The 16,954-nt window shown below is 53.0% G+C and overlaps 1 protein-coding gene across 7 annotated transcripts in view; it reads right to left on the reverse strand.

The window, feature by feature from the left end:
• Positions 1-932: 932 nt before the first annotated feature.
• Positions 933-16,954, reverse strand: part of Apba2 (amyloid beta precursor protein binding family A member 2) — a 223,930-nt gene continuing 207,908 nt past the window's right edge. For all 7 annotated transcript variants that reach the window (XM_087901553.1, XM_087901551.1, XM_087901556.1 and 4 more), the window contains 6 exons: positions 13,672-13,857; positions 10,074-10,253; positions 8,570-8,782; positions 7,350-7,469; positions 4,894-5,034; positions 933-2,342 (listed from right to left, as the gene is read on the reverse strand). In XM_087901553.1, the coding sequence (XP_087757679.1) occupies positions 2,271-2,342; positions 4,894-5,034; positions 7,350-7,469; positions 8,570-8,782; positions 10,074-10,253; positions 13,672-13,857 (912 nt within the window). In that variant the 3' untranslated portion in view covers positions 933-2,270. The remainder of the gene's footprint in view (positions 2,343-4,893; positions 5,035-7,349; positions 7,470-8,569; positions 8,783-10,073; positions 10,254-13,671; positions 13,858-16,954) is intronic.

Genomic DNA, 16,954 nt, shown 5'->3' on the forward strand with positions numbered 1-16,954 from the left:
GGTACATGCTTGTCCAGGACACACAGGGGCATTCTGCTGGGCGGGCAGCAGGTGCTGCTCCTTTGTTCTGTAGCTTTCACCCCAGGGACTGTTCTTTTCATTCTGCAAGAACCAAGCCATCTAGATAGCAGTTTTCGAATGTCAGCACAGGGAAGCATTTTCTTTGTTCTCGGGCCTTCTGTCTTTGGGGAATGGGGAGACCTTTGTGTTGCATTTCTGGTGCTGTGTCTTTCCACCGCCCTGTTTGGAGCCAGAGTTCACAGTGAAAGGCTGTTTCTCACCTGCCCTGATGGCCAGAAGGGAGGGGAGCACATGGCTCAGGCCCCTCCGGAGGTTCCTGCAGAATCATGGGCAATGAAAGCACATGGCCAACAGCTCACGACGGTGGGACCTGCTCTGTCTGGCAGGTCAGAGACTCTGGCTTGCCAAAGTCTCTCACCCCAGCATCCTGAGAAAAATCCCAAGTTTACCCCTTTACCCAACTCAACACCCACATCAGGCAACAGCCCCCCCTGTGGCCACTGAGCAGCACAAAGCAGCCCAGATGTTAATATTCTACATGTATGTATCACACGTGTGGAGAAATGCCAGGGGTGAGGGCCGACTTCCTCTCACATGCTCACACCACAGAGGTGAAATATCTGGAGAAGCCTGTCTCCACTTGCTCCTTTATGTAGTCAGCAGACATCTCTAGCCATGTCTTGTCCATGCAGCAGGTAAGTAGGGACCCTGGAACTGGCCGGGTGACCCGATACCATCAGTGACACCTGGTGATTTTAGCACCTGCCCTCAAACTTCCTAGGTGAGAGCTGCGAAGGTTCCAGACCAGGGAGGGGTGACAGGACCACAGGCAGACTCGCAGAGCCACTGTCCCAACTGGAAAGAGAGGCCCGCCGGGCCCGCTCAGCTGACAAATGAGGCGCGCCAAGTGCTTTTCTGTCATGACTTCAGGTTTATTTAGCGATATGCAGGAAGTCTTCCTAGGGTCGGCTGCATGCAACACACAGGTTACTCCTCGAGTACAGTAATCCTAAAGCTTTAGTTACTGTGTAATAAGGCTTCTTAAGTCACAGTGTATTCTTCAAGGCCTGAGCCAAAAAAAAAGAGACTGCCAGACAAAATGATGTCAGGTCACATTGATCGCTAATGAGCAGAGCCAGCCGGGCTCCGCTCCACACACTGACACTGCTCCGCACGGGATGGCCAAGCACCTCACTGGACAAGTAATTTGCGCTCTCATTGTTCCCTTCAGAAAGGGAGGAGGTGGGGGTTTCTGCTGTGGGCTTGCTTTGTTGGGGACAGTGTGTGTGTGTGTGTGTGTGTGTGTGTGTGTGTGTGTGTGTGTCACTACGGGGTATACGTATTTTTTTTTTTTAAATAGGGAAGTCTCCCATGCTTCTGCCTTTGTTCCTGGCAGGATGTTGCCCCCCAATAGGGAGCCTTGTGGTGGAGAAGGAGTCCACGTGAGGATGTCCAGGGAAATTCACAGGGTCTCAGGGGACTCAGAACAGGCAAGGACAGGAGAAGCAGCTGTGGTCACAGGTCGCTGGAAAACCTAAATGTCTGAAGAATGGCTTGCCAAGGTCAAAGTCCAAACAGTAATATTTGCTAAATAAACATGGAGTTTTGGCATTGTGACCATCATTTTTTTTTTTTTTATTTAACTCGGGAGTATCCCCTTGCTGCGTAAATACTTACAATCAATCACAGGTTCCCATACGCGGCACAAAGCCTCCTCCGGGGTCCCAGGAGCCAGCTTGCCCCTGCTCCGGTGCAGATGGAGGCCACGCCAGCATAGGGGCCCTTTAGGACTCGGCTGGACCCCAAGTGTCCCAGCCAAAGGGAGGAGATGGCTGCAGCTGTATCACAGAGGGCTCCCTTCACAGCCGCAGGGGCGGGCACCACATTCACATCCCATAGCCTCAGGGAGGAAGACCACAGCACACCACACAGAACTACCTGTGAGCACCCTTCATCAGCCGCGATGAGAATGTGGCGGAGGACTGGTAAGTTTCACAAAGGATTGTCCCTTGACTCTCCCTTGGTTAAGGACGTACCTTTTTTTGTGTGTGTGTGTGGCAAAACCCAAAACAAAACCAAAAACCAAAACAAAACCAGAAAACTAGGTGATGAGGACACACCCTTCAGGGGAGCCAGAGTTCTTGGTTGGGCTATGGGATGAGGGTTCAGGGCTTTGTCCTGGCTTCTGGCTCCTCTGGGCCCAGGTGGGTCTGCCTGGTGTCCCTGCTCCATGGCGAGGCTGAGTGTACCTAGATGTACAGCGGGGTCTCCTGGCCTGTGAGGAGTCTGAACATGGCCGCAGGCATGGTCTTCATGTGGATCTGTAAGCAGAGAGGAAGGCTGAGCTGCCTGCCGCTTCCCAATCAAGTAAAAAGGAACAGCAGCTGTCCAGTTCCTGGGGGGGGGGGGGCGCTCTCGGAGGGACAGACCGGGCTGAGGCAGGGGACCCCCTCTCTTTCCAGGATTTTGTGCACTGTGCATCTCTCTTTTCTCCCTCATCTCATCACACTGACACTAGAAGAACGAAACATCAGACTTCTGATGGTGACTACAGTTTGCCCGTAGGATGCAGGCACCCCGCCCCAGAGCTGCAAGGAGGATGCTGGGTGTCCATCAGGGGTGTTCTTGCAGAGGCTGCCAGGGTCTCAGTTGCCCCCCCCCACCAGGTCCACTCTGCCCCAGGCAAGCAAACCCCAACTCTACTCTGCCCAGCTCATTCAGGTTAAAATCTGCAGATGTTTGCTCCATCCATGGTTCAGCTCCTGCACATCCCAGGACAGCCTTTCTCTACCCCACCCACAATCAACATGGAGGAGGAGGGCGTCTTCTCTTGCTTACCAGCGACTCAGTCTCCAAATGTGCTTGGGGTTAGTGGAAAATACAGGCAGACATTTTAATCTCCCAGTTGGGAAGACACAGCCTCAGCCCACAAGCTAAATGGAGTCTGTCACTCAACCCCTAGTTTGCTGCCTCCTTGGGTAGCAATTATGCTCAGGCCTGAGGCGGCAGAATCATTTCTTGGGGTCCCGGGCCCACTCCTCCACGGGATTGATTTCTTTAGGTGTGAAGCTGAGCACTCCCATGAGGGCGGTCATTTCTAAATGTCTACTTAGGAAAATTGGATTTCTTTTCTTGGAAGTCATTAGTAAGAGGCAGCCAATGGTTCCTTCCTGTCATCTCCTTGAGAGTCAGCCATCACTACTGACAGCCCAAGGAATGTGCTGGCCCCAGTATTTCACAAGATGCTGACTTTGTCACTGAGGGACATTAACCAGGATACCCTTAGGAAATAGCAACTCACACCCTTTCCTGCCATAGGAAGCCTGGGAGGAAGATGGGAGCCCCAACCATTTTACCTGCATGATCACCAGGTGGCCACCAGAGGGAGTTTGGCAGGGACCTTAGAATCCAACCAAATATCAGCTGACACCCAACTCCCCCAGCACTTCTGCTGAGCACCAGCCTCACCCTCTGTCCTAGCACCCACACATTCTCAAAGCCCTTGGTCCCACTCACTGTGACCACCCTGTGTCAGTTCCCACTGGCACACTCCTCCCAATCCCCCAAACGCGTATGTATTTGGACTCACATGCGCCCACTCTACACACCAGAAGCACATGCTTACCCCGCAAATTCACAAAGGCATTTATTTGCACGTGCACACACACACACACACACACACACACACACCCCTGCATTCATGCACACTCGTTCTTGTACATGAATGCACACATCACAAACACAGCCTCGCACACGAATTCCCATGCACCCACACTCACACTCCCACCCCCACTTGCCCACACCTGTGGCTGTACTCCATCTCTCTTCCACTGTCGCATGCACGGGTCACAAGCACACGTCTACCCCACAAATCACAGATCAAATCACTCATCTACATAGACACTGACCCGAGCACCTCTCACTTTTGACACACCTGCTCTCATATACATCCGTGAGCACATTACAACACACCACAAACTCGCATGCATTTGTACGGACACCCCTAAACTCACTAGCACCCACATTCATACCTACTCTCACAGAGTCATACATACCCCAACTAAACACGCTCCCCAAACGTTATATAAACACATCCATACACCCACACCCTCACCTCAACTTCTCCCCACTACACATGCTCACCACCTCACACATGCACACGCACACACACACACACACACACACACACATCCTCATCCCACAAACCTTGCCCATACTGGCTAAGTCTCCGTTCTGTGCACTGTGGCATCACCCAATCTAGCCTGCTCCGCACCGTGCACTGTGATGCTCACTTAGGGGATCCTTGAGAACAGCTGCACCCCTCCCCTGGGACCCTCATGGCCATTCTCTTGCTACCATGGAGATGACCCAAGAAGAGCTGAACTAGGGGATGGTGACAGACCAGTGAAACAGCAAGGGAAAAGCAGCCTGACCCTGGGCACGAGGGGCAGCAATGACACACCAGTATGAGGAGACCAGAGCCGCCTGGCCTAGGGGCTGGATTTGCAGGATTCTGTTCAGAAAAGGTGCTGGGAACTGTGCCTGGTGGCCTCTGCCCAGTGACTTTTGCCCCGAGATACGTCTGAGAGCACTACACCCACTGTGCTCCTCCTATGCATGGACACTGTGAGGTGGGGCATCCAGTGGCCACTGGAGAGTAGCTGGGTCACAGATGTTAAAGCAGGGCATGAGCCAGCATGTGGAAGTGAGTCCAGCATCCCACAGGTCAGGCTGTCCTGAAAGGGCTACTACTTTCCTCAGAGCATATCATATGGCCCACGGGTTGGCTGTTAGACAGAAAAAAATAAGAGTCCAGTCATCCTGGACGCCATTGTGAACATAATGGACTTGGGGGCCGGGTCACAATCTTACCTCTCCCACTGAGTTAGACAGAGCCTGGACTATCTTCTCGTGGGCTGTGGCGACCACACTCTGTCCGTTGATCTCGATGATACGGTGACCGACGCGGACACCCCCTCGCTCCGCAATACCCCCTCTCATGAGGCTGCAGATCTATGGGGACAGACGAAGTCAGCACACACATGGCCACCACACCCTGCACGTGTTCCACCGGGTCCCAAAGATACGGGACGAGAAGGAACTACTTTTGCAGGAACCCAAAGTGTCACTCATGACTCATGAGCGAGGCCATCTGTGAGTTAGAGTGCAGTTTTAAAAAGAAGAGCCAGCACCACAGTGTGGGTGGCAGAAAGCTTCTTCCTGCTGCTGCCTAGAGCAAGCATCCCTCCATCAGCCACACCCCAGTGCTCTTCTGAGGAAGACAGTCGGTCCGACCCTTTCCCACCTCATAGAGAGTTTGGTGATAAACTCTTAAGCAACACAAGGAGTTTGGGGACACTGAGTCAGAAAGTGGTACTGCATCCACTCATTCACAAAACTCACTAAAAGCCAAGGCATAAGAAAAGCAGCATCCATAGAGGCCACGGAGAGGAGAGGGACATGTCATGTACGGAGAAGAGAGGCACACACCTCCTTCCAGCTGCTTCCTAGGAAGCATTGTGTTAATTAGCCAGGCCATGGGGCATGCAGGAGCAGGTTTTAAGGTGGGGTCTCAGTTAAGGGCAATGATGAGGACCCCCGGTCAAAGGAGTCTGTGAAGCTCAGAGGGTATCCCTGAGGCACCCAGCCCTACCTGGATTTCAGTTGCCTGTAAGGTCTTAGGTACTTGCTTCAGTCGGTTCCCCACACCCCACCAGTGGCAGGCCAACCCATCAGCCCATCTCTCCTGCTGAGCCTGCCGGGAGCCTAGTTCCTCTCTGCTATGCACAGTGATTGAGACTCCCCTGAGCCTCCTGGGGAAGTTTGCCTACCACGCAGCTGGTTTTGCATAAGTGCTTTTCCCATTTTCAGCCTCATCTCATCCCAAGCACAACACATTAGTTTGCAGACAGGCCCCACATGACCCAATTAAGGCTATTTCCATATGGATCCTCCTTTGTCCCACTGGATCTCCCAAGGAGTCAAGAAGTCTCCACCTTGGAGACTCCCCAGAGTACATACTGGGCAGTTAGAGCATACAGCGCCCACCTCAAAATCCCCTCCTGCATGCACCATGACCTTTGGAGACTAACAATTTTGTACTCAAAATTATACATTTGTTCCATCAACTCCAAACCCTTCAGAGCCAGACTTCTGAACTCTGCACCCCTAAACTTCTACTACCCACTTCACTGCCCCCAACAGGCTTCCCTCCACCCTACAGGCCTCCTCTGTGTTAGGGTATTGCAAACCCCTTGGTACCTCCAGCACCCGTTTTACACACACACACACACACACACACACACACACACACACCTTGCCCTCTGTCTCTGCTCTGGCCTCTGAGGAAGGGGCTCATATCCCACTTGGCCCACCACAGGGTTCCCCTTCTCTTCTCACTCATCTTAATTCAGCTCCCACAGGCTCAAGCCAGAGTCTCCCCCTACTCTTTGCCAATGCCCCCTCTCCAGCCCCATGATACACAATCTGCCTTGCAGGCTATATGACCTAAACAGAAGGGGACCTGTGACACTACCTAGGTTCTGTGACCCTACAGGAAACAGTGAAGACAGTTTCTCTCACTAGTAGTTGTCCTTCTAGAATGCCGTCTTAGTACTTTTCGGCAGGGTCGCTGGAGAGCCCCCACATCCCCTTGTCTTCCCTGCAGATGCTCTCCTCGTCACCCCGAAGCTCTCTCGGCCGTGTAAGCAATCAGGGACAAGGTTCCTTCTGTACTCATTTAGTGGCAGTAGCTCTGTCCTTCGGGACCTTCACACTAGGTAAACCAAGGAGCCTGAGTTTATGCCGATCAAGCAAGTCAGAGAAGGTAGTGCCCAATTGGAAGAACTTATGCTTGGGAAGCAGGTAGATGCTTGGCCTCAGCATCCCTTCCTCCAGGAAGGCTTCCTGTCTTCTTAGTGCCTGCCAGAGAGCCTGACAGGGAGCCAGGGTTTTACACATGTCTGCTGAATGGATAAGCAAATGAACAGAATGAATGAAACAACAAATAACGATGCGTTTGTTGAGCACAGTGAGAATGACGCCAGCATTTGGCTGTGTGTGTCCAGGCTACAATAGCTGACAACGTTTGCCTTGATGAGAATACACCTAAAGAGAACACTGGTCTATGTTTGACAGATCCCAAGCCACACACTGGCCCTCCCTGTCTGCCTTGGCCAGCATATTCTATCCAGATCTGCCTGGCCTGGATGTTCTCCCTAGAGCTGGCCTGGTCAGCTCTCCCTAGACAGAGCGGCAGCCCAGCCTTCAGTGCCCAGTCGCTACACATGGAGTGGGTAACCCAGGCAGGGAGTGTGGGGTAGACTCACAATTCCATTCTGCACGCTGAAGCCCAATTGGTACTTGAGGTCAGGACGCTTGATGAGGACCGTGGTGACCGGGGGACAGCTGACAATGTTTAGCTTTACCTGTGTTTGGTTCTTCAGGCCCTGCAGAGCACGGGGACATGTCACTAGCTGATCCACGCGAAGAGGAACTGAGGGGTTGAATACCAGGGGGACACACTCGGGGGTATGGGAGTGGCCTGTCATCAGGCTGTATACAAAAGAACTTTCTCTTCTCAAGGGTTATGAAGACATCTTGTGTAGTCAAAAACACTCCACAGACTGACCTCCCCAAGAGGAACATGCCAGCTCAGTGAGGATCTGAGCAGGTGCTGGGGGCTCAGGGAAGCCCTGACTGCATCAGGACAGGCTAGCGAGGAGCCAAGAGCAGCTCCAGTCTGTAGAGAGGACAAGTCTGTCCCCTAGCACCCCAGGCCAGAGTGTTTTGACCTTTCATGGCTACAATTTAACTTACCCGGAGATGCAGATACATACAGGGCTCCCAGGACACGTAGCTCTGAAAAAGCCAGGCTGGGCCTGTATGTATCTATCCCATTGGATAGAGGCTACTCTAGATGGGCTCATAAAGGCCCTTCATGTCACATTCTGCTCTTAGGAAAGTTCCTCATGTTGTAAGGACAGAGAGGCTGATCCTAGTTTCATGGTTAGGAAGGACGGGGAGTCAAGCACAGCTGGCAGCGCTGCTACCAAAACCAGTACCCCCTACCTTGAATATTGAACTGGGCCGTATGAAGACCTGGCCCCACCTACATGTGCTCCCTCTTCCTCAGCACCTCTCAAAGCCCCAAGCTCACAAGTCAGGTGGTCAGAAAGAGCACCAACCTCCCAGTACCGTGTCCACTTAAGACAGCCCACCTTCCAGGCTGCTGTGACTAAGAAAACTTCCAGACGTGCCCCCTGCAGGGCTAACCTGGGAATATCCCGGGCACAGCAGGCCAAGGAGTGAGATGGCACCTTCCTTTTCCTAGGCTGGGGAAGCTTGGGTCTTCCTCTGATTTCAGGTGTGTGCTATTCGTGGGATCAGCTGACTGTCGTGGACTCATCCCTGGGTCTCTCTGGGCTTCAGTCTCTGAGTTGGGCAAGGGAGGGACACCTTGCTTCTCAGTTCCCAGAATGCTCCTGGGTCGTGAGTCAAGGGCAGAGGGGCCGAGGAGACCACTGGCACAGGATCCCAGAATACACACCTTGATGATGCCCTGGCAGGTAGCCAGGGGCAGCCCCACCAGGCTGGTGCCATTGATAGACATGATCTGGTCCCCAATGCTCAGCTTCCCTGAGCGAGCTGCAGGGCCGCCGTTCATCATATTCGCCAGGATCACCGTGGGCAGGATGGAGCCCCAGCCTGATTCCACGACCACCACACCCAAAATCTCACCCTTGTGCTTCTCCAGCTGCAGCTGCAAGGGAAAGGGCACTGTGAGAGGGCACACTGGTGGCCAAATCCTGCAAGGGAAAGGGCACTGTGAGAGGGCACACTGGTGGCCAAATCCTGCAAGGGAAAGGGCACTGTGAGAGGGCACACTGGTGGCCAAATCCAGGGAGAGACATGACTGGCCTTGGTCCCATGGATCCTGCCCTGCAAAGGCCAGTTTATCTCAGCTAGGGAAGGCTTGGGGCTGAGAGAACTTCCTTTCCTCTGGACTCACCCTGCACCAGCTTCTAACACTATTTAACCCAGGAGCATGCTGGGAGCTGAGAAACTGACAAACTCAGCAGGGATTCCGGGATGCTAACATGGCTCCTGGACCCTGAAGCTTTCCCACCCACCAAACCCTCTGAGGTCTATCCCATGGTCCAGCCTTTACCCTCGTCGGCAAAGTCCTATTTCGCCTTTGCTTTAACAACGTCTAACTATTCACCACACATTCAGGAAGCCAGGATCGGGCACACACTCAACAAGGATCCAGGATAATTCACTCACTCACTCCTCCAATAAACACACAAAATCATCCCCTCATTAATTCCCAAAGAGCAGACTCATTCATTCCAAAGCCCCCAAAGAAGGCCTTTGGGACCTGCTCGGGCTTCTGTTACCAGAATCTCACTGCCGGCTCACCCAGGCTCCCTATTCTAAAGATGCCTCCCGTGAGCTTTGCAGAAATATCTCCTTGTGCTAAGCTGAGTGGTAACAACATTAAGACGCACATTTTCGGGGCCATTAAGACTGATTGGAATCTTTGTCTCCACTGCAAGCATCTCATCTCACACCTGCACGCACAGCTCCAAGGCAGGAGCAAAGATACATTCTGAGAGTCCCTGTGTTAGACACATTGGTGAGTGGGATACCTTGAGCCCATCCTTGTCTGGTGGGCTGAGATGGGGAGGCATTGAGAGAGCCCCACACCCAGGCAGCCTGACCCATCTCTCTGGGGGTTCAGTTCGAAGAGCAGGGTCTGGCAGAATGAGCTTTGGAGGGGATCCCAGCTAATGTGGCTTACCTACCTCCTGGAGGCTCCCAGCTGATGTGGCTCACCTCCTGGGGACCCTCAGCCAATGTGGCTCACCCCTTGGGGATCCCTAGCCAATGTGTTTCACCTCCTGGGGACCCCCAGCCAATGCGGCTCACCCCCTGGGAACCCCCAGCCAATGTGGCTCAGCCCTGGGGGCCCTAGCCGATGTGGCTTACCCCCTGGAGACCCTCAGCCAATGTGGCTCACCTCCTCGGGACCCCTAGCTGATGCGGCTCACCTCCTTGCAGTTCTCCGAGTTTGAGAAGTGGATGAGATCATCATTATACATCTCCTGGGTATTTATGATATCACTGTACTCCTTCTGGCTCAGGTCTTCAGGGTTGATGCCATTTGCCCTGAGGAACTCCTGGTAGGCCACGCTGAAGGCCTGCCCAATAGACTGGGCTATCAGCTGGGCCTGTGGGAGGAACAAGCCTGTTAGAGCAAAGCATGGCTACACAGGCTCCACTAGGTGCCCGTATGCCTTCAAAGGAGCCCTTCTTTGGGCTTAAACGATGAAGGCAATGACTCAGGCTGGCAAAAGCTGCCTGTCACTCACATCCCACCTCAGGCCACCATGATGAGGATCTCTGTTGTCTGTGCGACCTCAAGTCCAGATCCTGGGACAGAGCAAGGCTTTTGTAAACTCACAGAAAATGACAAAGTAGAAGTATTTGCTAAATACAAAGTTTTATTGCTTTAATTAGGAACTGTAATATATTTTTTTTATTTTGCCTATTTAATTCTAAAAGCAGAGTTGAGACCCCACCCCACCCCCTGGAATGACACTTACATGGTTAGCTGTCTATCCTGTCTCTCTGGAATTAGGAGCCCTTAAGAGGTGGAGGCTGGCGTGTGTGCCACAATGCTCTGGTACGGAAGGGTATGCCAAGCTGAGGGCCACAAGTCATGGATCTGGGACCCAGAACAGACTCCGTGTTCTCGAGAAGATCACGTCTTTCTATGCCCCAGAAAGAAACACATGGAAGCCTGAACGCTGATGACAGACAGCCTCCCTGCCTGCGCTACAGACAGGACACCGGGAGGCAGGATCTAAAGAGGCCATCTCCTGGACCACACATGCATGCTCCAAGCTATGCAGCCCTGGGAAGGCATGGGACTTTTGAGAACATCTCAGTGCATAGCAAATCCAACATCTCCCTCCCCCGCTCAACCCCCTTGCTGTGTGAACTCCATCTAGCCCAAGTCCCCCTCTGCTTCTCCTCCCACACACCTGCCATTGCCTACTCTGTAGGGTGACTCCGAAAACCTCGGTTCAGTATGATATGAGAACAGGGGGTCTGGCTTCAATTCTTTGCTCCCTCTGCACAATGCTTGATTTAAGTGCTTCCGAATGAATAAGCATATCTAAAATCAAGCTGGGGTGGATCATAGTCTCCGCACACAAGGCCTTGCTTTAAATACTCACTGATTCTAGGCTGAACTGCCTGCCCAACAATATTCCCACATCAGCATATTAGCAGTGGGTGGACGTGGCAGCCCAGAAACCGCTAGGTGGCGCTGCCGGCCTGGATAAGAAAGGAACTGGTGCCGGAGCAGATGGGGGTCCTGAGAGGAAACAGCAGAGGGAGGGAGGACTTTGCCACCCATCCCGCAAAGGAGAAGGGGTGGTCTCGGTGCTCCCACCGCCAAACCCTTGTCTCCACCTGGGAAGGGCGGACTGACGGCATCAGGTGTCTTTGCCCACTGTCCTAGGTTGTTCTGGGAGGCACTTCCCACCCTCCAACTCACTCTTCCTGCTATAAGATGCGCCCTCTCCTTATCCCAAGGAAATGCCCGAGAGACTCAAGTCAGCCATGCCATTTGGAGTGAGCACCATCCGTAGAGCCATGGAGTCTGCACTGCCTGCTGGCCCCCACTTTCCTCTTTGGTTCCCACCTCCCCTTTTGTCCTTACCTGCCCTTGCTGACCCTACCTCCCCTGATGCCTTCCCACCCTACCCCTTCCCCTTGTGTCCTGGTTTCCCTCCGGCCTTGACAGGAGCCAACTAGTTGAGGCCCCGCTGCAGCCCTTCCCACAAGAGTTCCTTGCTTGCTCCAGTTCCCAGCCAGGCCTGTGGGTACAGGCCGCTATAAGGCCCCAGCTGAGCTGAGGGCTAGGTGCAAGGGCCTCAGTGCCTGGTGGTTTCCTGCAGGTGGGTTCAAGGTCCTAAAGAAGTCAGGAGGAGGTCGTGCCTAGCTCACATCTTCCTGGCTTCCTGGCTCACATCTCCACAGTCATCTCCGCAATAACATCTAGCCTTGCCTTAGCCCCAGGGCAGTGAATCCTACCTTATAGAGGGCCACCTGGGCCTCAGCAGCCTGCCTGGACAAGCTTACCACCATGTCCCCTCTCTGAGCAGCTGCTCTGGGGTGCCTGACATTTGAACAGTTTTTTCTCACTCCTTCAAGTATTATTTGGGCTCTACCTTCACTGCACTCCTAGCTTGATCTCCTGCCCAGTGGATGGGAGCTAATGGTCACAAAGACAGCCCCTCCCTCAGTCTCTACCAAAAGATGCCTGCCCCGGCTGTGCCTGGGCCCCTCCCATTCCTTGCTCCTCTATGATCTGCATACAAGCCCCACTGCTCGCTGCCTCTTGCTCACACTACATCTCAGTTGACACCTACCACACCGGCTTTCTAGGACATCTAAAAAGCACACAGACCTGTCTGTCCACCTGTGCACAGAACCTCATACGGTGGTGCACACTCATGCACTAGCAGGCCTGAACAGAAAGAAATGACTTCTAGTAGAAAACTCCCATTGCTTCAAAACACTTTCAATCGATGACTTCGGGAAAAGATAACAGCTCTCACACCCTGGTCTGAACTTGTTTTCAGAGAAAGATTCTACACTGTGTTTCCAGTGTTGAACTACCCGGACCCTACACTGATCCAGCAATGCTTGCAAGCCTTCCTGTGAACGAGCATGCCTTAGCCCCTTCAGAGATCGGTGCTCCCACAATATTGCCACCACTGACAAAAGCGTGGACTGGCCTCTTCACAGAAGGTCAACAGAGAAAAGATAACAGCTCAAACCCAGCCTTCCTGGAGGCCAAGGACCTCATGGCGACACTGGCGCCCCCCATCCCAAGGTCACCTCAGGTTCTGTTTCTGTTGTTTGGGTTTCTTGGTGTTGTTTTTGTTTGTTTGTTTGTTTGTTTGGCAGTTCTGATTGACACACATGATCCCAGGGCCTTGGCTTCAGAGGAGTTGGGATTACAGGTTTTGGTCACTCTAGGATCTTTCAGCTATGGTATTTAAAACTTGAAAAAAAATGTTTTAAGTTGTTATATGGTTAAAAAAAACACAGCAAAGGCAAATCCTACATAACCTTGGTGAAGACACATCCTTCTATGTATGCTTGGAATGTAAGCATGTGCATGTGTGCATGTTTGGCATGTAAGCATGTGTATGTGTGCATGCTTGGCATGTAAGTGTGTGCATGTGTGCATGCTTGGCATGTAAGCGTGTGCATGTGTGCATGCTTGGCATGTAAGCATGTGCATTGTGCATCCTTGGCATGTAAGCATGTGCATGCATGCATCTTTGGCATGTAAGCATGTGTATTTTCATAAGAGAAAAGTTAGGCAAAGATGAACTTTATCTCAGAGTGAGAGGCTATGCAGAATGATTTCTTTGGTTAGATAGTTGTGATGTATTTAACAGCTCCGGAAGCATCCGTGCTATGAAGGGAAATAAACCTGTTTATTCACAGATACAAGTGTGAGGAAAGGCGCCGCCCTCTCTCACGGGTGAACTCTGGAGCTAAGTGGCTCGCTGGCTTTCGGGAGAGCAGCCAGCTCCCCACAGCCCGCATCCTAGCCTTACTTACATCCTCTGACTCAAACACGTGACAGACCATCTTGTACTGCTTCTTCCCCTCCTGGGCCCCAGGGGTGGTCTCAATGCAGTCCTGAGAGGCAGACCGGGGCATGCGGCGTCTGGCCATCAGAACCACGATGTTCCCGATGTCTGCAATGTAGGAGATGGTGCGCAAGGCGTGGTCCATCATGGTTTCCTGCCGGGGAGGAGGGGAGGCCACATCAGGGAGCACTGAGAATATTCGTCTCGAATAACCAGGCTAACACAGAGTTTTGTCACCTTAGGACCGGGTCACTCTAATGCAGAAGGCAGGGCTGTCCTGTACTGGATGATGGTACTGGCATTGCTGGCCTCTACCCACTGGATACCAAACCAAAAATATCAGGGTGGGGGTGTTGAAGCAGCCCTTGTTGAGGACCACAGCTCTAGTTGACATAGTGTTTCACGATGATCCTGGACAAAGCGGCCTGGGGTGAGACTATTCAGCCATGGAGGAGAAGCATCCATGTGCTGGAGCGCACCCCAGTAACACGTATGCCCCCACACAGGCTGACTCCATGTCCACCCAGCTTTCCTGTGTCAAAGCCAATGATGAGTCTGCCACAAGTTAGAAGAAGCAGCAGCGAGCCTGCCTGTGGTCAGCAAGGCTCCGTAGTGGTCCCTAGCCAGGTCCATTGCTCTTGATGTCTTTTGTCACTTGCTGGGAATCTCCTTGGACATCTTGCCCATGACCCCTTCCTAACAAGGCTGCACTCAAAGGCTCTGAGAAACTAATCAGTCTCTCTTTTGTGCCTTTGTTCTCCTGTCACTAAGGGAAATCTGGTGTCTCTGAGGCTCTGACCTCTGGAGTTCTCTTCCTCTGCACAGATTCTTCCTCTTGCCTTGCATACACCTGACTAGACAGTGGTCTATTTGCTGCCAAGGTCATAAGGAGGCTCATCTGCCACAGCACTGGGCAGGTAGGGGCCACGTCTTCATCAATGAGAAACTGGCATCTGAAACGCTGGCCACTAGCAAAAGCGCCCAAATCTCTGCCTAGCTCTGGCTTCTCAGGCAGAAGCAGCCACTGTAGTAGCCTCACTGTCCCTGGCCACGCCTGGTCACTTCAGCCTCCACCCGCTCACCTGTCCCTGCCCTCTAGCCATCTGCCAGTGCTCCAATTTTCCGTTCAAATCACTGTCCTGCTGACACCTTTCCAGTTCCTTCTAAACAGTGACTTGGAATAAACTCACTAGCTCTCGATGGCCCATGGTCTGGGAGACGACATTCTGGCGCGAGCATCAGCCCGGGATGGGGATGGAAAGGAATGACCACCACAGTAGATTAACTAGTGGTCCCAAGAGAGGCATGCCTATCGGGCCCACCATCAGCTGGCACATGGGAAGTCCGTGTCAGAGCAGCTGCCACCACACTATCTGCCGAGCACGACCCCATCGCCTGAACTGTTGGTGTGGATGGCAGAGCCTATATGGGATACCTCCACTCTTCTGGGATCCTGCAGTCCTGCTACATGGCAGAAAGAGGGTCCCTATGCCTATGTGACCAGTCCCCCAGACAGGACCTTGGGTGCTGATATGCCTCCCTGGCAGATACACTTGCAGTGGCATTCCCTGCTGGGGGGAGCTGATGAGTCCCTCGGAACAAACTGCAGATGTAGCAGGATTCTCCTGCGCTTTGCCCACATACCCTTCCCTTTGCTGACTGCTGCAGGTGGATCTGGAATGTCCCCCCAAAGGTCCCTACCTGTGGTACTACTGAGAAGTGGCGGGACCTTCAGGAGGCTGGGCCTGGGGGAATAAAGCTAGGTCACTGGGGACACATCCTGTCTTCTCCTAAAAGCCTTTTTAGGAAAATAAGCAATTTCCTCCTCCATATGTTCCCACTATTACGGCTGGCTCACCACCAGTGCAGAAGCAATGGGACCAGCAGGCCATAAACCAGCGGTTCTCAACCTTCCGAATTCTGCAGCCCTTTGATACGTTCCTCGTGTCCAACCACAAAGTTATTTCGTAGCAACTTCATAACTAATTTTGCTACTGATATGAATTGTAATGGAAATAGCCCATATGCAGGATATTCAACATGTGACACCCAGGGCTTACAAGCCACAGGTTGAGAACAGCAATTGTAGACTCTCATTGGCCAAACAGTGAGCCAAACAAACCTTTCTTCTTGGATGCTGATTAGCTCAGGCATTCTCCCCTGCGTCGCCCCCCCCCCAGTTATGGAAAATTAACTAAATGGTAGAAACACACTGATGCTGGGAACCAGGATCCAAACTGTAAGACAAAGGGGAGTGCATGGGATGGGGAAGGGAGAGTTGCAATCCCAATAGGGGTCTCGGGTATGATGAACTCACTGTCAGGGCCCAGGAGCAATGGCGCACCTGTAACAGCCAGGGCTCAGGAGCAATGGCAGGACTGTAACAGCCAGGGCCCAGGAGCAATGGCGCACCTGTAACAGCCAGGGCTCAGGAGCAATGGCGCACCTGTAACAGCCAGGGCCCAGGAACAATGGCGCACCTGTAACAGCCAGGGCTCAGGAGCAATGGCGCACCTGTAACAGCCAGGGCCCAGGAGCAATGGCAGGACTGTAACAGCCAGGGCTCAGGAGCAATGGTGCACCTGTAACAGCCAGGGCTCAGGAGCAATGGCGCACCTGTAACAGCCAGGGCTCAGGAGCAATGGCACACCTGTAACAGCCAGGGCTCAGGAGCAATGGCACACCTGTAACAGCCAGGGCTCAGGAGCAATGGCGCACCTGTAACAGCCAGGGCCCAGGAGCAATGGCGCACCTGTAACAGCCAGGGCTCAGGAGCAATGGCGCACCTGTAACAGCCAGGGCCCAGGAGCAATGGCGCACCTGTAACAGCCAGGGCTCAGGAGCAATGGCGCACCTGTAACAGCCAGGGCCCAGGAGCAATGGCAGGACTGTAACAGCCAGGGCTCAGGAGCAATGGCGCACCTGTAACAGCCAGGGTTCAGGAGCAATGGCGCACCTGTAACAGCCAGGGCTCAGGAGCAATGGCGCACCTGTAACAGCCAGGGCCCAGGAGCAATGGCAGGACTGTAACAGCAAGTAGAGCCAGCAGCCAGGTTCACATTTATATTTGTCATTGTCTACTAAAACAAACTGTGGGGCCCTGAAAAAGATGCCTGGCTCTGGTCTGAGGAAAGTAAAGCGCAAGGTTATTGCCAAATATCTTATGGTCTCAGAAAGTAGAAAAATATTCAAAGCTTGGAGGGAGAGCACCAGACTAACACCATGAACAGGAAGGTTCTCAGCATCTAGCA

The sequence above is a fragment of the Myodes glareolus genome, chromosome 24, assembly GCF_982192425.1.
Source record: "Myodes glareolus chromosome 24, mMyoGla1.1, whole genome shotgun sequence".
NCBI lineage: Eukaryota > Metazoa > Chordata > Mammalia > Rodentia > Cricetidae > Myodes > Myodes glareolus.